This window comes from Triplophysa dalaica, chromosome 16 (assembly GCF_015846415.1).
Source record: "Triplophysa dalaica isolate WHDGS20190420 chromosome 16, ASM1584641v1, whole genome shotgun sequence".
Taxonomy (NCBI): Eukaryota; Metazoa; Chordata; class Actinopteri; order Cypriniformes; family Nemacheilidae; genus Triplophysa; species Triplophysa dalaica.
The window spans coordinates 12,584,484-12,608,684 of record NC_079557.1 but is presented as its reverse complement, the minus strand read 5'-3'; the positions used below and the strand labels follow the sequence as shown (position 1 = coordinate 12,608,684).

At 39.3% G+C, this 24,201-nt stretch overlaps 1 protein-coding gene across 3 annotated transcripts in view; it reads left to right on the top strand.

Annotated features, from left to right (window-relative positions):
* Positions 1-24,201, top strand: part of tenm2a (teneurin transmembrane protein 2a) — a 514,782-nt gene that overhangs the window by 487,600 nt on the left and 2,981 nt on the right. For all 3 annotated transcript variants that reach the window (XM_056769446.1, XM_056769445.1, XM_056769447.1), the window contains 16 exons: positions 4,939-5,085; positions 5,878-6,088; positions 7,445-7,564; positions 7,916-8,177; positions 9,376-9,643; positions 10,723-10,866; positions 12,469-12,718; positions 12,832-12,852; positions 12,977-13,206; positions 15,158-15,312; positions 17,024-17,913; positions 19,718-19,893; positions 21,024-21,259; positions 21,371-21,667; positions 22,288-23,905; positions 24,013-24,143. In XM_056769446.1, coding sequence (XP_056625424.1) covers positions 4,939-5,085; positions 5,878-6,088; positions 7,445-7,564; positions 7,916-8,177; positions 9,376-9,643; positions 10,723-10,866; positions 12,469-12,718; positions 12,832-12,852; positions 12,977-13,206; positions 15,158-15,312; positions 17,024-17,913; positions 19,718-19,893; positions 21,024-21,259; positions 21,371-21,667; positions 22,288-23,905; positions 24,013-24,143 — 5,156 coding nt within the window. The remainder of the gene's footprint in view (positions 1-4,938; positions 5,086-5,877; positions 6,089-7,444; positions 7,565-7,915; positions 8,178-9,375; positions 9,644-10,722; positions 10,867-12,468; positions 12,719-12,831; positions 12,853-12,976; positions 13,207-15,157; positions 15,313-17,023; positions 17,914-19,717; positions 19,894-21,023; positions 21,260-21,370; positions 21,668-22,287; positions 23,906-24,012; positions 24,144-24,201) is intronic.

Below are 24,201 nucleotides of genomic sequence, written 5' to 3'. Positions count from 1 at the left end.
ATGGAAATGCATCCCATTCAAAAGGCTAAAGTTTCAGCTATACCTCAAAGACTGTTGGTGTCACAGAGGCGCATCATCTTATTCCCGATTTCCCTCAAGTCTGCCTAAAATAAAGAGCTCAATTAAAGAGGACAATGCAGAGTGGAGACAAAGATCACATTAGATCTTAACCACGAGTATTTATAATTTCTTTAATATTACTATTATTTATTTATTTATTTTTAACCAAGGATATTGATTCATTTTTTATTATTATTTTATTATTTTAACCAAGGATTTTTATTTTATATTACTTTTAAATATGGTATTTATTTATTTAATTTAATTTAATTTGTATTATTTTTAACCAATGGTATTCATTTATTTATTTATTTAATATTATGATTATTTTATTATTTTAACTAGGGTATTACTTAATTAATTAATTTAAAATTATTTTGTGTTTAGTTATTATTTTTTTAACCAATGGTATTTTCTTTCTCTATTTAATATTGTTATTATTATTTCAACCAAGGCTGTTTATTTGTTTAGCATTATTATGATTCAATTATTTTTAATAAGGGTATTTTTTTATTCATTTTTTAAGGGACACCAGTGGCAGTTCTAGATTAATTGATGCACTCTGTAAGATGTGACCAAAGAAAAAGTATGCACTTTGTAATTATTTAGTAGTGTCACATGTTTTTATAGTGTCACATGTACATTTTTTTTCTTGGTAGTGTTAAGTGTGCAAAAAACATCAAGCTCTTTTTGTGTTCCAAAAGGGGAAAAGTTATAAATGAGGGTCGCTAGACAAAATATAATTGTTAAGCAACTGATTAAGTAAAAGTTACATTTTTAAGAACAAACGTAAACATGTTAACATGTGTATGTATACCAAAGCAGTTTTACACACTGTTTTTCCCCAAATTAATAATGTAAGTCAAGGAAGTTCCAATCAAAAGCCACCTGTGTTCAGTGTGAATGGGCAAAACGCCTTAGGGACATGGGTCATTACTGTTAGTAAAAGGGATCAAGAGAGAGTCGATCCTGAGATAAATGTGAAATTTCATGAGCCGTTGGTGCAGACTGGGAGGGTCATGAGGAACGAGCTGTGTTTTTACTGTGCATATTTTGGCACGGAGGGCGTGTGCCACAGGAGGCATGGTAATGACTTTGTCTCACGACCCGCGTGAGCTCCATTAGGTTGAATACCAATGGAGAGCTTGGGTTTGCGGGGGGAGCGGTAATGACACGTTTAACTGTAGGGTTCACAGTGATCACGTGTCTGTGCATAGTATCAAACCATAGCTGCATTCAGATAAAACTTACGCTTTTAATCTTCAATTGGTTCAAATGACTCCAAGAGAATGTTTGCTGGATGCATTGACTTTGTATGCTAGCGTATCTTGGGTGGATGTGGGGTGCACTTGATCAAACGCATGATTGGCTTGTGAGTGGAAACTACGCCCACCCTGACTGAAAAAGCATACAAGATAAATGCAACAAAAGCTTTGAATGCAGAAGCTTTTTTAATAGTTATTCAATCTTGTATCTCCCTTATAAATAAAAAATCCAAAGAAATCAACAATTATTAATGGTTTGTAAAAAAGTATTGGCTTAAACAAAATTTCTTTGACTTTTCACGTCTCAGAGAGAAAGGAGAATTTTGTGTAGTGTAGTAGTGTAGTTACATTTTAGTAAAGATTATCTGCTGTCACATGGGAAGGCTGAAGTTAGGATGTTAAGATAGGATGTTATATGACTTACTTGTAGTATGTGGAATAATGGAGCTGAGGAAAGTCCAGACAGAGGGCGTTTTATAGGTGTTCACTCTCTGTGGGATTTCAGCTGGCTCTTCCTAAAGCGAGTTTGCAGGATTTACGAATCTAACCTTTATTTTATGACCTTTAAAGGTGAGAGGGCTGCTGGCCAGTGGATGGGAGAGTTAGGTGGAGGATTGCCTTTTTCTTTTACACATTCTGTCTCTCCTAATACCTCATCATACGATATCAATCATTATCTTTCTTTCTTTCTTTTTTCTATCTTTCTTTCTTTCTTTCTGTGCATTTACTTTCTCTTCGCCAATCCATCTGTCTCTTTCTATCCATATCTCTATCCATCTCTGTTGCTATATGCAGTGTGCTCCTTTCTCCATTTCACCTTTGGCGTCTCTCTCTCTTACCGTGTGTGCTGACCCATAACTCGAGGCAATCTCAGGTCCCTTTTAAGTAGATTACAATAGAGTCAACCTGCATTACTTTAGCCAGGTTCCTTAATAGTTTGTGAAATACCACTTTATTCTAGTTAGTGTGCAGAGAATCGACTGGCCTTTGGCGTGAGAGAGCGGCCGCTCTCGCTGCTGCCCAATGACGAAGATCAATGATCAAAATAGATTTTGTTCTCCTGGCGTTTCATAAGTATTCGGCTGCTTAAAATGGCAGCTTTATTTAAAAGGCAATCATTGCTAAGTGACTTTTCTTTCGGCTCAATACCGTGTGACAATCGATGCATAGCAGGTTGTTAATGTGGCATCTGAAGGACCCCAGACATTGAGAATTACATTAATTAAAGCAACATTAGATTTGAGACACAGTGGCTCACTGCGTCCCGGTGCTTGCGAGGTTTTTACACCTCTCTGATGGAGGCCGTGCCATTTTCACTCATTTGAAGCGTCACCTGCAATGGGTCAGCTGCCACTAACTTCCAAAAGGCTGTTTTCACGGTAACCATCATTTAGGCTATGACACACTTACAAATGTGTTAACCATTGGCAATCACGTTCTGATACATTAGTGAAGGTTTCTGATGACACTGGGTGAGGTCACACTCGAAGCAAAAAGACAGGAAGGGACGATGGCAAGAAGGTCACCTGTCACGGTCACCCGTGCCGCCTCACTGGCCATCAGTGATGATTTTGAACAGAAAAGAACTTGACTTCAAGGTAGGGCCATTAGCTCAGCAGGAAGTGAAATCACTGCGGCTGTTAAGAGTCCCCGCTGAGAGCTGCCGCCACGCACAGCGACTCTTCCGATTGTTCTGCGACTATGTAAATAGTCTTGAAATTGCCGGGAATATTGGCTAGTGAGCCTTTTCATCTCTCTTTTTGCGTTTGTTTGGTAGTTTCGGTGTCTGCCCCCACCCGAGAACTTGCTCAAAGAAATCACATCAGTCTTGTTTTGAAAGATCTTTCTCAAAACTGTTGTGACAAGGTTGTTTTCTGCTTCTGTCTTTCACGAAGGCTGTTTATCCCCCAACTGCATACATTAAACACCCCCACGCGCACACATCACTCTGACAACCTACGATACGTTTACCAAAGCATTTCTGTTTCTCGTTCAAAATGTCTTTCAGATGCGTATACCTCTAAATCTCACTCACATTGTGTTTATACTCCAAGGTCTCTGGTTCCCTCTCGCACACACAGACCTAAGGAGGCGTCCTAATCGAGTCTGCAGACTCCGGTCTCTCGTAACCGCATTCTTACATGCGAGAGCAGTGCTCTTTATCCAGCCAAATCAAATCAGCTACTGTAAATGAACAGCCTGAGAGTTGATCTGCTCTTAACATATATCCCCTCCTGAATGGATGAGTTCACATAAATTCATTTGCTACAAACAGTTGCTATCAGTGGACAATACTGTACGATAACTTCATTGCTTTCAGAGATTTGAGATGTGAATGGTGTTTTTTTCCCCATTGAGCGCATTGGAGGCAGGTGCGTCTGTGTGTGGTTGTGTGCAATAATGGATAAAAGTCTGAAAGCATTTTAACACAAGTAACGTTTGATTTCATTATTCACGTTCATTCATTACAAAAGTCGGTTTGTTGTATCTGTTTATGTAAATAATGTTTTGTGTTCAGTCTCAGAGATGTTTGTATAGAAATAGACACGTTTACCAAATAAGCAAAAGATCTGTCTTTCTTTTCAACAATAGGTTAGTGAGAGTATGTAGTCTGTGTATATATTGTGATTATATTTCCAATGGGATTTGTGTTGTTTTGCAACAAAACGTGCTGTTTAAAATTCCTGGTTTGTTATTTTTATGTTATATTGCAACATACAGTACATTTACTGTATATTATTATTATTATATGAATAAATAGCACTTGATATATGTGTGTGTGTGTGTGTGTGTGTGTGTGCATGTACGTATGTATATATGTCTGTACGTATACACATACTGTGTATAGTAAAGTGCTATATGGGATCCTGGATCACAAAACCTTAATTCTTGAGTAGCACGGGAACATTTTAAGTAAAAGACAAAAATACATTGTATGGGTCAAAATTATTGATTTTACTTTTATGCCAAAAATCATTAGGATATTAAGTAAAGATCATGTTTCTTGAAGATATTTTGTAAATTTCCTACATAAAATATATAAAAAGTTTCTTTTTGTGAGTGGATGGCCTGCCACAGTGCCCCTGATTAACAAAGGCAATTTTCTCAATATTAAGATTTTTTTTGCACTCTCAGATTCCTGAGTTTTAAACTGTTGTATCTCAGCCAGATATTGTCCTATTCTAACAACTCATACATCAATATAAATCTAATTTATTCAGCTTTCAGATAATGTAAAAAATATTTACCTGATATTTAACCATATTTTGTTGTCCAGGGTCACTTATATTCATGTTCAATAATAATAAGAATAAGAATTTATATGAATATGCCAACATGGTGCTTATTTCACGTTTAATATTCGCTGAATGCAAACAATGATCATTATGATCATGACAGTTAATTTGTCAAAGATTAAATAGACATTTCAATTTAATTCCTCTAAAACATTCAAATAATTTGTAACGCTTCAAACTGTTGAAATTAATTAGACTTATCAGATTTTGGGATCTAATCAGTAACAGAAGCTAATGGTTTGTTTGATAGATTCCTCTCTCGCTCACTCTTGAATCTGTCAGGGTCTCTGGAATCAGTGGTTTTGTGTTTTCTGCAGATGGCTGTCCTAACCGCTGTAATGGAAACGGACAGTGTCTGCAGGGTCAGAACAGCTGGCACTGCGAGTGCAAAACTGGATGGAGAGGCAACGGCTGCAACGTTGCTATGGAGACTTCATGTGCTGACAACAAGGACAATGAAGGCGGTGAGATTTTCTATTGTCTACTTGGTGGGAACTTTGTTTGTGATAAAGATATACCAAAAGCCACAATATATAATCGGCCTTTGCTACAACATTAACATATTCATTCCAAAATATAAAGACCATTTCCTAACAGAATTCCTAAAAGAGACTACAGGCTTATCTGTAGTTGTTTCTGCATGTTAAGATGGGATCAGATTTTTTTTTAAGATCAAACAAATTACACACAGCAGCTTTACTGTTCCCCATATTTCAGCGAAACGTGTGTTCGCATTTCACTCTCTGACAGGGTTAGGATGACACTCGAATACACCATTCTCACCCAAAGTGGCACAACATCTTGCTGTCTGTTTACCCCCGTCTGCGATTGACTTGCATAATTTATAGCAATCAGTTTGAGTACGTTTCAGTTTAAACGTTTGAGTATTATAGCTATTCTCAGAACATAACTGGAGCTGAACTGTTGACTTTCGTCTGAACTGATGAATTAAAAGGAAGCACATCAGATGCTCTGCAGTAAGCGATTTTATTCAAAGCCCCAAGGTAAGAAAAGAACATTTTGAACCCCATGGTAAATGAATAGTTGAAGAAAAGCTGAAATTCAGATCCACCCTCATTGTGTTCAAAACGTGTAATAACGCTTTGATAAAAAAGAAAGGAAACTGTTGAACGAGAAGGCGTTTCATCAGAGGGGTAGATGAAAAGAAGATCTTCTGCCGGCTCAGACAGCTCTGATTGATTGTGCGCTATTATAATATGACATTACTCATCATATTTCTGTGTCCTGTCTTTTAGATGGTTTAACTGACTGTATGGATCCAGACTGCTGTATCCAAAGCCCATGCCAGAACAGTCCACTCTGTAGAGGGTCCAGGGACCCCTTACAGGTCATCCAGCAGGGGCAGCACCCCGAGCAGAAAGTCCGTTCCTTCTATGACCGTGTCAAGATGTTAGTGGGCCGGGACAGCACACACATAATACCTGCTGACAACCCTTTCAACGCAAGGTAGCTCAATCTGCTTTAGTTTGCTAGGACTGTAAAACAAATCGTTTCTGAAATCCTGAGGTTCGCTGTTTGAAATAAAGAAAGTGTTCTCGACTCTGCACAAGTGGAAATGTAACTGGTTACTCTCTTCTCTCTATGTTGATAATCATTGGATGGGTTACTGCTGCCATGATCATTCGAAAAAAAGATGTTCTGTTTATCATCAGTTTTAATGCACAATTGTACAGGCACACACATTTTGTGAGTAATGTTGTGTACACACCAAAAGTGAAGTATTGCATTCCTTGCTCTAGATCAGTGGTTCTTAAATGGGGATACGGGTACCCCCAGGGGTACTGCCGGGGTACTGCCGGGGGTACGTGAGAGAAACTGACATTTAGGAATAAATAATGAAAATCAATAAATTATGATAATAGTATTTTTATATGAAATCAGGACTACACAAAGATGCATAAAACAATGAATAAATTCAGATATAATAAAGGTTTGTCTCTCATTTCACTGTATTTTAAAGTAAAATGTTGATTAAAAAGGGTACGTAAACCAAAAAAGTTTGAGAACCACTGCTTTAGATTATTCGCAGGATTATTCGTATTTCGTAATCACTTGAGCGAATAAACACATCACGCAACGGGATGTCTTTGTGCTTTCGGACGTATCAAATCATACATATGTTCTTCGCCCGGATTTCCCACATTTTAGTTCAAATCTTTCAATGCGAATATTGCGTGAGTGCTGCAATCGTATGATCCAATCGTATCGCCCATTTCGCACCAAATGTGTTACGAAATTGCCGCGTATGTGTGATATCGTCTCAGGCGCGTCTTCCACCCAAGTTGAACATTTTTATCTTTGCAAATTTACCCTCACAAATAATCAAATTCTGGTGTGTACACAGCATAATGCTCATAATCTGTAGTTCGAATAAAGTGTATTTGCTCTAAAATAAATGACACTAACTTAATTTAAATCCACATGACACTGTACTATTCTAGCGCTTATTTTGGTAGATTTTGCACCTGCTTCAAAACTGCTGGTGTAAGATGCAGGTGTTTACCACACATCCGTTCAAAGTCATTTTGGTGACATTTCTAAAAAGGCCGCTGGAGTACAGACATGGCACCTGCTGAATGGACATCGAGTGCTTGTAGTAATACTGCCAGATTTGTGTTCTTTCACAACCCTGAGCTATTTTGAGCTATCGATTGCTGTCAGTGGCGCTTCAGCATGTTTCACTGTCTTTTTTTAAGACCTACTGATTTGTTGACTAATGAAAATTTTATGGTCTGTTTTTGTTGTCAAAGTGGATTTGTTGGTTATAAGATGCCTGACGTCTTGTTTGCTTGTTTCCGTCAGCCTGGCATCGCTGATCAGGGGTCAGGTGGTGACTACAGATGGAACCCCACTTGTGGGAGTTAACGTTTCATTTGTCAAATACCCCCAGTATGGCTACACCCTTACACGTCAGGACGGGACGTAAGTAAATATAACGTTAACCCCATCAGCCATGCAACACACAACCCCTCTTAGATGTTTAAATACCAGCTTGTTTTGTGACTTTTTCGTTTGCATAAGCTTCTAGTGATTGTAGGAGCTACATACTAACTGAGCAAGTCTTTATAAGATTCATTTGAAGTCGGGTTAATTCAGTCTTTCCATTAAAATGACTGCAATCTATCAAAACAATGAATTATTCCTCCCAGCGAAATGGCATTTATAATAGTTAAAGCATTCACGATCTAATAGCGCTATCAATAACGCAAATACACATTTGTTTTTATTCGCTCTGTTTGACTTTCTGCCTCCATCTCGCTCTGTTTTCATTAGGTTTGACCTCATTGCCAACGGTGGAGCCTCTCTCACCTTGCGCTTCGAGCGCGCTCCATTTTTGAGCCAAGAGCGCACGGTGTGGCTGCCGTGGAACATTTTCTACGCCATGGACACTCTGATGTTAAAGACGGAGGAGAACACGATCCCCAGCTGTGACCTCAGCGGCTTCGTGAGGCCTGATCCCGTGGTGGTGGCTTCACCCCTCTCCTCTTTCTTCAGTTCCAGACCAGGAGAGAGATCTATCATTCCAGAGACTCAGGTGAAAGATGAGACCCTCGGTTCTTGAGCACAAAGACCTCCATTACTGTAATGACCACCTTGACGCATTTCGCAGTGATGGGATTCTTTAATTAGAATTTTATAACACTTCTGTTAATTTGTTACGTTCACTTTTTATTTCTGCTCACTTCAACATCTCAAATTTGCATTCGTTTTTTCGTCGCTTTTTTTGTTCCATAACCTCTTTGTCTTTGATAATTTGTCATTCTTTTTTTCTGTGGTCTTTTAGTAAATTGTTTGATAGGTCATTAACCTGATAGCAATCACAGGTCAACCCTCATCTACCATCCTCACTCTAATTATCATATTTCCATTTTTTTCATCTTCGTAAGCCTTTCATCTACCTTATGACCTTCCTCGCTGATTTCTTCTTCTTTGAAAGTACCTTTATGATCTAAGAGAGAGTTTTAAACTCAAAGACTTATTGGAGCACATTTGCACATCGTAACACTTGTATGAATCAATTAAATAACTAAATAAATAATAAACTAAATTGAATCTACTTTTACAACTTAAATACATTTACACATACTGAACATTTACATTATAAAACTACGATATAAAACAACACACAATCCTAAAAGTTTTAAGTTATACCATAATGTTTACATCGAGCTCTGGAAAGAAATTCAATTATAATTTATGTTTTTACTGCTACTATATTTTTTAAACTATTTATAAGTATGAGTTTAGGTAAAATTATTATTTAATGAAATTAAATGGTTCTGTTTCATTCTGGGAATTACTGACAACATTTCTCCCAAGTCTAAACATGTTGTTTTTTATTTGCAGAAGATAAAAAAATTAAAAGATGCGATAAACATGCATTGTATCCAAATTTCGAATACTGCAAATAAGGTTTTTTTTGCAAAGAAAACAAGTTCATATTTTTTTAACAACAGTATTACAGTCTTTGCGTGTATTTAAGAGTGAAAAGATTGTATTTGTAAAATAACCCTGATTTTTAATCACATTTTCATGCGTCTTGGCATGCACTCAGTATTTCACATTGCTTTTGGATGACTTTGTCACTCCTGAGGTTTGCTTTTGTTGGAAGTCAACAAACACTTTTGAAATGCTGTTTAAAAGCAAATTACGAATGTTCTCGTATTTTTCCCCAGAGTTGTATACTAAGGCTTTGTAAATCAATCTTAAAAGCATTATTCCGTATCCACCAGGTTCTACACGAGCAGATTGAGATTCCCGGCACCAGTCTGAAACTCTGTCACCTAAGCTCACGTACAGCAGGTTACCGTTCCTTGCTCAAGATCACCATGACCCAGGCCGTAGTGCCTCTCAGCCTGGTCAAAGTGCACCTGATGGTTGCCGTGGAGGGTCACCTCTTCCAGAAGTGGTTCCATGCGTCACCCAACCTTGCCTACACCTTCATCTGGGACAAGACCGATGCGTACGGCCAGCGTGTCTACGGTCTGTCTGATGCAGTTGGTAAGCTCACAAAAAGAGTAATTTTGTTAACATTGTTGGAACTCTGCATTCAGGACCGGAATTATTTATTTATAAATAGCTTTTATACAAGCACAGCGGTTAAACGGGTATTGTTAATAGATCCTCGCATTTATTGCGTCTCCGCTGAGAGATCACAGTAAGAGTTAGCACATCACATGGGATTATCACTCATTCGTGTAAACGTAGGACCCAGGGATGCTATCTGCATTTAGGAAGCATTCAGCCTCACCCTCCGTGTCAGAGACCCCCACAGCTACATTGCGGTTTGCCTTACAAGAAGGAAAATGCTGAGAAGAGCACTCTGTCTATACATTTATGCATTCGTTTACCCACAATGCCTCTTGTACCGTACACAGCCATACATGTTCACCTGCCTCATTGGTATATCTCTGTATGCATTTATGGTAGTTGATTCATGAAGTTCTGTTCGGCATTTTTGCGAGTCGCATTGACCCTGCAGCAGCCACCCAGATCACACAGTTGTGTTTGAGAAGTGAGAGCTAGAATTGTGTCCAGCCGCGGGGTGTCTGAACAGATCATGTTCACACTTTTCAGAGGTGCTCTGTGGTTGTGTGAATACACCCGAGATTGTGATTTGTGAAGGCTTGCCGATATCCTGATATATCCTATTGTACTTCTGCCCAGCGGTCCACAAAACTGGGAAAAGAAAAGTTGTGTTTTAGGGTCACATCTAGACCCAGATCTGAACAGTTTTTGAGGAAAATCTGTTGAATAGATTGAAAGTTGCTAGTCTTTGGAGGCTTGCATCTTTCACTGTTGCTTCACAGAGTTTGTGTGTGGGTTTCATGAACCGCTGAATTTTTATCGTTTCTCTAAATTTCCCCGCTTTTAATTGAGCCTGTGGTTTTCAAATAAATATTTATATGCTGCCTCACTATTTCCCAGCTAGACTCCTCATCCAATCTGCTTCATTGTATGTAAATTAATCATTCCTAATATTGGCCTGTCATGTAGTTAATTAAACGTTGTTTTGATGCATTTTGTGTACTCTCTCTTTTCCTCGATTTAATTTCTCGTGCTCTCTCTCTGTCCCTAAGTCTCTGTGGGATATGAATATGAATCATGTCCCAGTCTGGTGCTGTGGGAGAAGAGGACGGCTATGCTACAGGGCTATGAGCTGGAACCTTCCAATCTGGGCGGCTGGTCTCTGGACAAACACCATATACTCAACTTGCGCAGTGGTATGAACCTCATGATCTTATATTGTATATACTAGTAAAGCATTTGCATATTACACATCACCCGTATAATGTACAAGGGGTGTGTTTTTCCATCTTTGTATATTATCTAGTGTATCTAGCCATAAGGTTGCGATTTGCCACCACTAGCTCACTCCACCGTTCACCCATCCCTTTCGAAGCACTGGGGTGGCTGACACAGGACAAAGATGTCGTCACATTTTCGCTTTTTTGCAGAAGGAAATAACGCATTTACGAAAAGTGCTCTCTAGAGCAGTTTGACTGTTTAGGGCTATTGTAGAAACAACATGGTGAATTCCATGCAAGGGGACCCGCACTGTCTTTTGATAGAAATAGCTAATTCTAAGGTATTAAAAACATTACGCTTCATTATGGAAGGTCTTTATACACCTCTGAACACAGTTATGTATATTATATTGAAAAAATGACACATTGGACCTTTTAGTTTAGGAGTGAGGCTTCTTCTTTCTATAGTTTAATAAATGTATGTTTTTGTATGATTCACAATTTGTAGTCATGTTGTATTGTTGTCTTTTCCTGTGAGATTTTGTTTGATGTTTGATGTGCTACATATGCCAACACACACCATTATGTCACTGTTATGTCAAAAGTTGCAGCTTATTAAAATACGGCCGCCCACATTATATAGTATCAATAAGCGGGTTTCCATCACTCTGGTTTTATTCATATTTTGAAGTTTCGCATCAGAAACGAGCAATGGAAACGCTATATTTCAAATTAAAAAGCCTTTTTTACGTGCGCTTGAGGTGGATTTTTCATCCACAAAAGCACCATTTATTGTGTTTCGTAATCGTCTGCTTGCGCAAGTATTCATTTATATGAAAATTATTATATTCAGTAGCTTCACTTACTTTCTTACTGATATTTAGTGGGAGTTTATTAGGAAGTGACGGTTGACTATTTGGATGGGAACGGTGCTTATTCGCAAATGTTTTATGCGATGTTCCAATTTTGCGCATAAGCTAAATTCACAACTTTGGATGGAAACACGGTTAATGACAGTTAAGTATTTACATAAAAACAGTTACAACATAATCAATGCTTCATTTCAAAAGCAAGAAGGTAAGCCAATCATAAAAAGCTTATTTATATTTAGATGAAGCAAAACACCCTGAAGACTGAGGGTGTCTTTTTTCCCATGACTGAATCGGTACGTTTAGCGCAAGAGTAACACGATTATTGAACTGTCCAAAAGTGTCATCTTTAAACACTTACATCTGGCTATATTCTAATGATAATACATTATTTACAAATATTTGAAAATTATGAATGATTATACTGACTTGAAATTAGATTTTTTGATATTGATTAAATACTTAAAACGGGTTTGGAAGACGAGAATGAGGTTGGGAATATGTCACAAACCCCCTCCCAGACGTCTGAAGATGTGATCCCTGGCTGCTTTTAGTTTGAGACTGTCATTCTGACAAATATTTTAACGTAATAGCCCTGTGTGCCATTACTTTAAAAACAAGCTCATAAATGGGTCAGATAAACTGCTTTCACTGAAATGGCACTTCGCATTAAACAGATATTGTCTTTGTGTTATTTTGTCTGACACAGGCATTCTTCATAAGGGCAGTGGTGAGAACATATTCGTGTCCCAGCAGCCGCCCATCATCACAAGCATCATGGGTAACGGGCGTCGCCGCAGCATCTCGTGCCCGAGCTGTAATGGCCTGGCTGATGGAAATAAGCTGTTGGCACCTGTAGCCTTGGCAGCGGGCATCGATGGCAGCCTTTACGTCGGAGACTTGAATTTCATCCGTAGAGTTTATCCCAATCTCAACACCACGCGCATACTGGAACTTAGGTAACTTAAGTCATAAATCAAATGTACAGAACATGCAATTTCATTATTTTTCCCTACATCATTTCTGTTGTGATTTCTATTGTAATTCTTTACCCTTCCTTTACATCCTACAGAAATAAGGATTTTCGACACAGGTAAGCCTTTAATTTCATTTGCTGCTCACGTTTAATTCTTTAGTTTGGTTATCCATTTTATAGTACAAAAGCAGCTAATTGTGTGTATGCATCACTGACTTCTCGATGATCTTATTTTTCATAGTAACAACCCGACTCATAAGTACTTCCTGGCTGTGGATCCAGTCTCTGGGGCTCTGTTCATCTCTGACACAAATTCTCGGAGAATCTACAAGGTGCGATCGCTTACTGCGGGCAGACTGCTAGCAGACAATGCAGAGGTGGTTGCGGGCACGGGAGAGCAATGTCTGCCCTTTGACGAGAGGTGCGGCGATGGGGGCAAAGCCATAGAAGCCACTCTCATGAGCCCTAAAGGTGAGATGCTGTAAACACTGAAAAATGGGTTTAATTGAGTCTGAGTGTTGTTTCATTGATTATCTCCTTCATGTCACAATAATGTATTTGCCCCGTCTTACACTCATACGAGCCAGGCTGAGGTGAAGAAACATTTCTTTAGGCTGTCTTTACATCTTTTTCTTTGTAGCAATGACACCTTACATGGATAAAAAGAGCCGTACCCTTCAGCTGCTTCGACAATCACAGAGAACATTCAACCTTAAGCTATTAATTAATTTCTAAATGTGCTATGGGGAGAACAAGTCTCTGGCTTTGGCTATTGGGGTCTCTTGGTATTCTCTCTCTACCTCTCTATCTTTAACTCTCTATGATAATTTTACTTAATGTGCTGGCTCTTTTAACTCTAGGATGTTACAATCAGGATTATACAGCTTTTGTTATCAGGACAGACCCTTACTAGCTTATAATACAAATAAGATGAAATTCATTATATTGGAATAGAAATATAGAATATATGTGACTATTTTACAAAAGACTTTTACATGGGAATGATTTAAACTGACTTACATTTGACTTCGAGGGACCTTGTAGAAAAAATTTAGAAATCTTGTAGAATCGATTTTTTTTTCATCACAATAAAACATTCGAAACCGTTGAATATTACATTTGTATAACAATTTAACAATTTCTAAACTTAAATCCTTAAAATCTTAGCTTTTTCTGATGGACCTTTTTGCAAGATGTAAATAAAGGTCCAAAAGCACTTCCTGATTTAGTTTTTTACACAAACAAAATACAAACAAACAGAACAGGACTGAATCCTAATGCTGAACAAACATATGACTTTATTATATCACCATGGAAAAGAAATATATTTTAAATTAACTATTTAAAGGGAAGTGCTTTTGTAAAATAATTTTTGCATCAGTCTGTGAATTACTAAGAATAGCTCTGCCAAATTTCAAAATAAAAGTATTGTTTCTATTTGCCGAAAATGAATACTGGAGAAACAGGTCAAAACAACAGAAAAAGACGCTCTGTATTTTTCAGACCTCAAATACTGCAAAGAAAACAAGTTCATATTCACTTTTATGCAATACAACTGGAATATCTCATATTTAGGAAAAGTTTGAAAATTATTTTTTATGTGATAACCTTGATTTGTTTTCATGTGTCTTGTCATGCTGTCTCTCTCCTGAGGTGACAGAGGCTTCATTTTGTCCACAGCTCTATAAGCAAGTAAAAACACAAAGTGTTTCTGGACCTTGGTCTTGCTAAACAAACATCTTTAAGACGTAGACATGTGAAAAAACGGAAACAGGAAGTGCACGAGTAAGGAAGAGATGAAGGTTTTGAAGTAAAAATCCAGGTTTGGTTGAAGAAAAAAGTAGCCAGTCTGACACCAAACTGTCAAATGTGTCACATTGTCACATTTTCTGTGTGTGACGTTGTGTTTGAGCGTGGGGAAAGCGAGTAGAGAGGTGGCAGACTACACAGCCCTCATTAATGAATCCCGGGTGACTTTACACCGTGAAAAGACTCCGTCAAATAAACTCAGTCTTCCCCCTTGTGCTATTTGTCTCTGTGTTTTCGTTCAAACCCCTCTCTCTGTCACACTCCTACACAGGTCCGAGAGCAAGCAGCTTCCTGTCAGCCCTTAGAAATATGCTCCTCTGCTCTGTCTTCTATCTCTGATAGAGGATTGACACTGGAGTGACGTTTGATGGACGGGTTTTATTTGCTAGGCTATATAGGACAGGGGCTTGAGAGAGAATTGCGAGTTGAGCGGAGCCTGAAGATAAACTTAGACCGGGTTGAAACTAGATCAAACATTGAACTGGCTCTGATCATTAAGAACTCTTGTTGTAGAGTGATTTACCAAAGTCTGACAGTCTGACACAAAAAAGGTTTGTGAATCACTACAACTTTGCGACTCTTCACCTTCTCTTGTTTGTTTTGCTTTTTGCAGGTATTGCTGTGGATAAGAATGGGCTTATGTACTTTGTGGATGCCACCATGATCAGGAAAGTGGATCAGAACGGCATCATCTCTACTCTGCTTGGAGCCAATGACCTCACCGCCGTACGTCCATTGAGCTGTGACTCCAGCATGGATGTCAGTCAGGTCAGACAACACATAGAAATATGAAGTGGAAGGGTTCAAGTAGGGCTGGGCGATATATATCGCAATTCACGCTAAGTGTACATGTCTAAATCGATTCTAAATTCGATTCTGTGTTTTATGCACAGCTCTTTCGTGAACTACGGCTCTTTGATCAGAAGGAAGTACTGCTCGATCTAAAATCACTACGAGATTGAGTCGTTTATAATGTGCATTTAAAAAAGCAACACTCGTCAAACATCATCACCATAAATGTACTTAATTATCATGAAAAAATACCTGAATAGGTTTGAAGAACAATGATAGAATATGACCATTGGCATTTCCTGGAACCAATCGTTCTTCTTCTGTTTCCGATATTCGACTTTGGATTTCAGGTGTGGTAGCATTTCACCGTAATTCATTGAGAAACTGAGAGCACAAGAATCGCATGATATATCGCCCAGCCCTAGGTTAAAGGAATAGTAAATTCATACATTACCAGCACAATCTCATTGCAAAAACTTAACTATTTTACGATGTGGCTAATTTGTATGAATTTGCATGATATCATTCGTAACATTTCGTATGATTTGCTTTCATGCCACTGACGTTAGGTTTAGGGACGGGATTAGCGTGGGGCTATAGTTTTGGGGGTTTTCTAGTATCGTACGTTTTTGATTTATTATAAACATATGATTTTACACAAATTACCACCTTGGGGGATAGTTTTGAATACCTGTGTGATCACAGGGGCCGGTTGCATAAACTGCTTAGACTAGTATTAGATGTTAGTCATCTATTTTGTTTCTGGTCAAACCTTCTTTAAATCAGATACATAAAAGAAGGTGGATTGGGCTAATTGAAATATGAAAAAGTAAGACTGATAGTCCTTACTAATTGACAATCAGTGAAACTAGTTGTTAAGACTGTGTTAACTTAGCGCCTACGTTTATGCAACTGGGCCCAGGTTTACATCATACAAGCATACTGTATCTTTTATATTGTATACATTTTCCTGTTTCAATTATGTTGTGATATAAAACTATGCTACTTAAGCAAATTTAGCGTAATGTAGTCACGCAGAATGTGTGAAACGTACTCTTGGCATTTTTTAACCACTTTTTTTAAAGTGTATTGAAATAACCATCTATGCTGGGCTCTTATTGGCCATTTATTAAATAACAGTTTACTTTGCACAAGTTTGCACAATAATTTTTTTCCCCGAAGTATAACACTAAGTTAAAATTTTAAAGCCTTTGTTTTTAAGTGAAACTTTTTTCAAGATCATGGGAAATGTTTTAGTTGAGTGACCCTAACATTTAGTATGTACTGTGACTGTGTTTTGCATTTTTGTAAATTAATACCATTTTGTGCTCATTTTCTAAACTATTTGTTTACAAAAAAACTGCTCATGAACTGGTCAAGAGTCGTAAGAACTATTTGGTACTTTAATGGTCCTTGTGCATCCTTAAATCCATTATAATGGCATGAAAAAAGAACTTCCAGTGTACATTATTAGGAATGTTGTGTGTGTGTCATATAAGGTTGGGAAAGAAATTTTCATTCAGGTGAACTATTCCTTTAGTTTACTAAGTACTCATCTGACTCTTTTAAGAAAACCCTCAGATGTGATTCAGACATACACGTATTCATATTACATGTTATGTAGAATATTACAAATCGTCTGATGAATCAGCAACATTTATTTCAATTTGCTTCATTTGTCTTCCAGGTGCGGTTAGAGTGGCCCACAGACTTGGCAGTAAACCCCATGGACAACTCTCTGTACGTGCTAGAAAACAATGTTATCCTGCGCATCACAGAAAACCACCAAGTCAGTGTCATTGCTGGACGGCCCATGCACTGCCAAGTGCCTGGCATTGACTATTCCCTCAGCAAACTGGCCATCCACTCAGCCCTGGAGAGTGCCACGGCTATTGCCATCTCCCACACTGGTGTGCTTTACATTTCCGAGACGGACGAAAAGAAGATCAATCGCGTTCGGCAAGTTAGCACCAACGGAGAGATGTCACTGCTGGCTGGCGCAGCATCCGAATGCGACTGCAAAAACGACGTCAACTGCAACTGCTTCGCAGGAGATGATGGTTACGCTACGGACGCCAACCTCAACTCACCCATGTCTTTGGCAGTCTCACCGGACGGCACGCTGTTCATCGCTGATCTCAATAACATTAGGATCCGCACCGTGCGTACAAACCATCCGGGGCCTTCGGTGCTGGGGCGGTATGAGGTTGCATCGCCTCAGGAACAAGAACTGTATGTGTTTAATGAGGAGGGTCTCCATCTACAGACCATCAGTTTAGTAACAGGTCTGCCGCTCTACAACTTCAGCTACGGCCCAGATGGAGAGCTGTCCACAGTTGTGGATAACTGCAATAATACCGTGAAGGTGCGAAGGGACGGAGCCGGGCAGGGTGGAGCGGGGTTGCTCAGACTTGTCCTTCAGCCTGAGAATCAGGTGGTTACGCTGGGATTGGATCCTGCAGGCAGTCTACGCTCTGTCTCTGCTCTTAACCAGGAAATAGTTCTCCTTGGTTATAATGGTAACACTGGACTATTGGCCACCAATGCTGATGAGACGGGCTGGACTACATTTTATGAGTAAGTTGCTTTGTTTGTGGTTTGTGATGTGCAGTCAAGGTTTCGTCTATGCATTAGGGGATGTATACACGAAGGCATTTCTGCTGGCGTAAGGCGTGTTTTTTTAATTGTTTCCAATGGAAACATCGGGTTTTCTGAAATCCCCAGCAGCTGGCTTTCTTTACTGCACACTCGGTTTGAAATAAAAAAACACCATTCAAGCGCCCGCAACTGCCATTTTCAGCCAGCCCCTGCCGTTTTTAGTCGTGAAAAGCACCTCGTAGGTTCTGGAGCCTTTACACTTAAAATAAGATACAGTATGTCTGATATTGTCTCAACCTGTAAATCTTGTGCACCACAGAGCTCAGGTGTAGTCATGATGCATTCCATTTGACCTCGAAAGGTGGACTAACAATAAGATGACATAAAGCTCTTGAAAAAAAAATAGACCATTTTTGCCTTTAATCTGCATTTCTATAATGTGTGTTTTGTGGCAATTCCAGTCGAGTGTCTGTTGAAATCAAACAGAAACAAACCTCAGTAGTGACATAAAGTCAGTCAACAGCAATGTGAAAGACTGAGAGAATGCCAAGATGCATAAAATATGGGATCAAAAAAACTCAGGTTTATAATGTTTTAACCAAGTTAGTCCTAATGTTGTTTTGTAGTATATAATGTCAGTGCTTCAATAAATTGTCAGAAAGAATCAGGGTTGCCAAATTTCTGGTTTTCCCACAATTTTTAATCAAGTTAATCTAAATGCAGTTTTATAGTTTCTAAAATAATTATTAAACAAGTTTTTTTCTCTTTCTTTATATTAAACTCTTGCCATGAACATAGCCATAGAAACTAGCGTAGCATAAAAAAAGAAAAGAAAGTCAAGGTTTTTCCATCTTAAAGAAATGTATGTTAAATACCCTCATTTTTATTTTGTAAACACAATTTTGAATAAAAAAATACAATCATTTTAGAGTGAACACCTTTTTACCCAAAGCTGTATGGCCTCCAGGGATATTATATATTTAATATTCAACATGAACTTGAAATTAATTGCTGAATGAACATTCACTATGTCAAAACTGTTTAGCAAATGTTTATACATACAGAAATCTACAGTAAAACATTCAAATTGAGCATTTTATCCGAAGTGTCTCACAGTGCATTACCTGAGGTACATCTTGTAAGTACATGTGTTTGAATGGCACACAGAGTAAATCCTTCTCTTTCCTGCAGAGATTAGTTCCGACCCCGCTGTAACACACCTGCCTGTAATTTTCAAGGGACGTAAGGATATTCATTACATTTTAAGGTGTATGTGATTAGAGTTGGAACGCTCTGCAGGAAAGCAGATCTCTAAGAACAGGATGCTCCTGAGAACTGAGCATTCCCAACACAGACAGAGTGTGACAGATCTGTGACAGACTCCAGATATGCTCCCTAATGTAATGTTACAGAGAGGAAGAGAGAGACAGGGATGAAGCTGAACCTATATTAGGTGATTCACTGCTGGAGACATCACCAGACCTTCCAGTCTTATTCCTCTATTTTCCTTCACTGTGTTCGGAACATGTGTCAGATAAAAGTTCTCATCTGTTAGTACACGACTCATGTTAAATACTGCATATTTCATTAACACATTAATGAAATGAAAACTGCATGATGCCTGAGAGAATTTATATGTAGTTATGTGAAGTGGAAATTGTGAACCTATGAGTCATCTACTTTCTTGAGATGTTTTTCGATGTAATAACTGTGATTTCTCTCATTCTTTTCCTTTATTAACTCTAAAATGGACTTCCTAACATTTATTGCAATTATATTTCAGGTATGACAGTGAAGGAAGACTAACCAATGTGACATACCCCACGGGAATGGTAACAAGTCTGCACAGAGAGATTGAAAAATCCATCAACATTGACATTGAGAGCTCCAACAGAGACGATGATGTCACGGTTATCACTAATCTTTCATCAGTAGAAGCATCGTATACTGTTGTGCAAGGTATGTCTGCTATATGTGATATGCATTCGCTAAAAATAAATTTAAACCCACAATATTAATTTTAGGAGTAGATTTGAGGCCATATTATTGGAATTCATAAGGAAATGAAATACTTTTAGAAATGATTTGCAGAGTTAAGTGTTGTTTTCAAAATTTTAGATACATTATGTAATGTATGTCAGTGCTCAAATGCATTGCCGCGGTTAGTTTTTATTACACAGCTTAAAAGTGGAAGGATTTTATTATCAGCAGACATTTTTTTGGTATTTATGAAAACAGACTGTGTTTATGAGAACTTCTATTTAGTTATTTAAAAAAATTAATTGTGTTTAAACATTACAGGGTCTGTAAAATATGTAGTTTCTTTATAAACGGTTTTATCGGACGCATATGATCAGAGAAATAATCATAACCCTACAGCACGTAAATATTTACTGTCTATCATCTCCCTTCAACCATAAACCCCACCATCCCAAAGCTTATTTTGTCTGTTAGTAAGAAAAGACACACAGAGAGAGAGAGAGAGAGAGAGATACTGGAGTGATTGTTTTCTCCTTCCATGGCATACAAAACTAAAAAGACAGACTTCAATACAACCAAACATAACACAGGGAAGGCAAAGTCTGGATGAATTACAAATGATTGAGTCCAGGGAGAATTTCCTTCAGAACTTTTACTGTAGCTATACCTTCCCCAGCCTGTGCTGATAACAGCTGCTTTAGATGGATCCTTGACATACTAATGGAGTTTATTATATATACAGTAAACATAATGCTGCAACACATTTTTAAAAGCATTTACTTATAAATAATAAACCATATTGTCTCTGTATGAATGCATTCTGCTCAAATTAGTTTCACGGGTTGTAATTTATTTATAATGGATGTTCTGAGGCATAATGAATGTATGTGCTCCGAAACAAAAGCATTCAAGGTTTCAAATCATTTGTTATAAACAAAGCGCTGCTCTTGTTATCTTTTATGATCAAAAGAAAGACAGCAAGACTGTTCTAGAGCTGATAAATGCCCTACAGCCATTTCAGGAGATCAAAATAAATCAGGTTTCTGCCATTAAATATGTTGCGCCTAATATTTAATCGTCATTATATGTCACTCTACTGCCCCCTGCAGATCAAGTACGGAACAGTTACCAGCTGTGTAACAACGGCACGCTAAGAGTTATGTACGCCAATGGGATGGGCATCAGCTACCACACAGAGCCGCATATCCTGGCAGGATCAGTGAGTCCCACCATCGGCCGCAGGAACATCACCCTACCCACCGACAACGGTCTAAATTCTATAGAGTGGAGGCTACGGAAAGAGATCAGCAAGGGGAAGGTCACCGTGTTTGGAAGGAAACTACGGGTACGCACACATTCTTAAATGACTAAATAAGATCATTGATGCAATACATTATTCATCACTTACTAAACTAAGTAGAGGCGATTTCAAACTAAATGTTGATGCAATTCGCAGGCACACGGGCGCAACCTGCTGTCCATAGACTTTGACAGGAACACAAGAACAGAGAAGATCTACGACGACCACAGGAAGTTCACATTGAGGATCACGTACGATGCGCAGGGCAGACCGGCGATTTGGCAGCCCAGCAGCAGCCTCGCGGTGGTCAATGTGTCGTATTCCAGTACAGGCCAGCTGGTGGGTCTGCACAGAGGAAGTATGAGTGAGAGAACAGAGTTTGACACGCAGGGCCGAATACTCTCGCGATCTTTTGTTGACGGAAAGGTGTGGAGCTACAGTTACCTTGACAAGGTGCGTTCAGTTTCCACTCTTTCTTGATTATAAGGTTTATAGACTTCTGATTTAAAGTGACAGTTCAATCATCATTTATTCACCCTCATGTCGTTCAAAACCTGTTTATGACTCTTTTTCTGTGGAACACTAAAGGAGATATTTTGAGAAATGTCAGTGGTTTTATGTCCATACAAGGAAAGTCAACGCGGGCTAATGTTGTTTGGTTACCAACATTCTTCTTTTGTGTTCTCCAGTAGAAAGAACGTCATAGAGGTTTGAAATAACATGAGGCTGTGTACTATCCCTTTAATGGTGTTTGCTTACAACTGTAAACATTAAAAGTGTTGTAATGATCTGCATATGTTATTAGATTAGCTATTAAAATGAATTATGTGGTGTTACATGATTCATTTTCAATAGGCCCAAGCATGTTAAAATAATGCTCAATTTAACATAAAAGAATGTATTTTATACAAAAACAGTCACATTCACAAATCTATTCCAGTATAATTGAATTTCCAAACATTTAATGCAATAATCCTGATAAATGGTTTTGGTTCATATTGTGACAGCTTTCTAAAATGTTGTTGGTAATATATAATTGTGACCATGATGTCTGAAAATATTTCTCTCTACAGTCCATGGTGCTGCTCCTGCAGAGTCAGAGACAATACATCTTTGAGTTTGACGCATCTAACCACATCACAGCTGTCACCATGCCCAGCGTTGCCCGTCACACCATGTTCACGCACGTCTCCATCGGCTACATCCGCAACACCTATAACCCACCAGAGAGCAATGCGTCCATCATCTACGACTTCAGTGAGGATGGACGCCCCCAGGCCACCTTTTTCCTTGGTACCGGCCGCCGTGTTCTCTACAAGTACGGCAAGCTGGCCAAGCTATCCGAGATCTTGTACGACAGCACGGCGATCACCTTCGGCTACGACGAGACAGCCGGCGTGCTAAAAATGGTCAACTTGCAGAGCGGCGGCTTCTCTTGCACTATCCGGTATCGTAAAATGGGTCCGCTGATCGACAAACAGATCTACCGCTTCTCAGAGGAAGGCATGGTCAACGCACGCTTCGACTACACTTACCACGACAACAGTTTCCGGATCGCCAGCATGAAGCCGGTGATCAGCGAGACTCCGTTGCCTGTGGATCTGTACCGCTACGATGAGATCTCCGGGAAAATCGAGCACTTTGGAAAGTTTGGAGTCATCTATTATGACATCAATCAGATAATCACCACAGCTGTAATGACTCTCAGCAAGCATTTCGACGCTCACGGACGTATCAAGGAAGTGCAGTACGAGATCTTCCGCTCTCTCATGTACTGGATGACGGTGCAATATGACAACATGGGCAGAGTAATCAAACGGGAGCTCAAGATTGGGCCGTACGCCAACACCACACAGTATCGCTACGAGTACGACGGTGACGGACAACTCAGTGGCGTCAAGGTCAACGACTGGTCCACGTGGCGCTACAGCTATGACTTAAATGGCAACCTTCATCTGCTCAATCCCGGTAACAGCGCCCGACTCATGCCACTCCGCTACGACCTACGAGACCGCATCACGCGTCTAGGTGATGTGCAGTACCGTCTGGACGAAGATGGCTACCTCAGCCAAAGGGGCGGCGATGTCTTTGACTACAATTCTAAAGGCCAGCTGGTGCGTGCTTACAGCCGTGTAGCCGGAGGATGGAGCGTGCAGTATCGTTATGATGGACTCGGACGCAGAGTGTCTTCTAAGAACAGCCTGGGTCAACACCTCCAGTTCTTTTATGCCGACCTGAACCACCCGACTCGGGTCACACATGTGTTCAACCACTCCAGCTCGGAAATCAGCTCTTTGTACTATGACCTGCAGGGCCATCTGTTTGCCATGGAAGTAAGTAGTGGGGAAGAGTACTACATAGCGTCTGACAACACGGGGACCCCGCTGGCTGTCTTTAGCAGCAACGGGCAAATGATCAAACAGGTGCAGTACACCGCTTATGGGGAGGTGTACCATGACTCCAACCCTGAATTCCAGCTGGTCATCGGCTTCACCGGAGGACTTTATGACTCCCTAACCAAGCTGGTGCATTTCACACAGAGAGATTACGATGTTTTAGCAGCCAGGTGGACATCCCCCGATTATACCATGTGGCAGAAGATTGGCAAAGATTTGGCACCCTTTAACTTGTACATGTTTAAGAACAACAACCCTCTCAGTGACATGCTGGATGTGAAGAATTATGTCACAGGTGAGATTTTAGAACTGGATTGCTTAGTGGCTTTGACTCTAAATGAATGAATCCCTCTATAATCTAAAATCACAGCCTAAATTCACATTTGTACATTTGATTCACAGATGTGAAGAGCTGGCTGGTGATGTTTGGCTTCCAGCTGAGCAACATCATCCCAGGTTTTCCCAGACACACGCTCTATTTTGTGGATCCACCATATGAGCTGCTTGCCAGTCAAGAAAGTGAAAATGGGCAGGTGAGTCAACATTGGTGGTTGTGTTGGTTTGTTTTCAACAAACCTTTATTGAACAAAA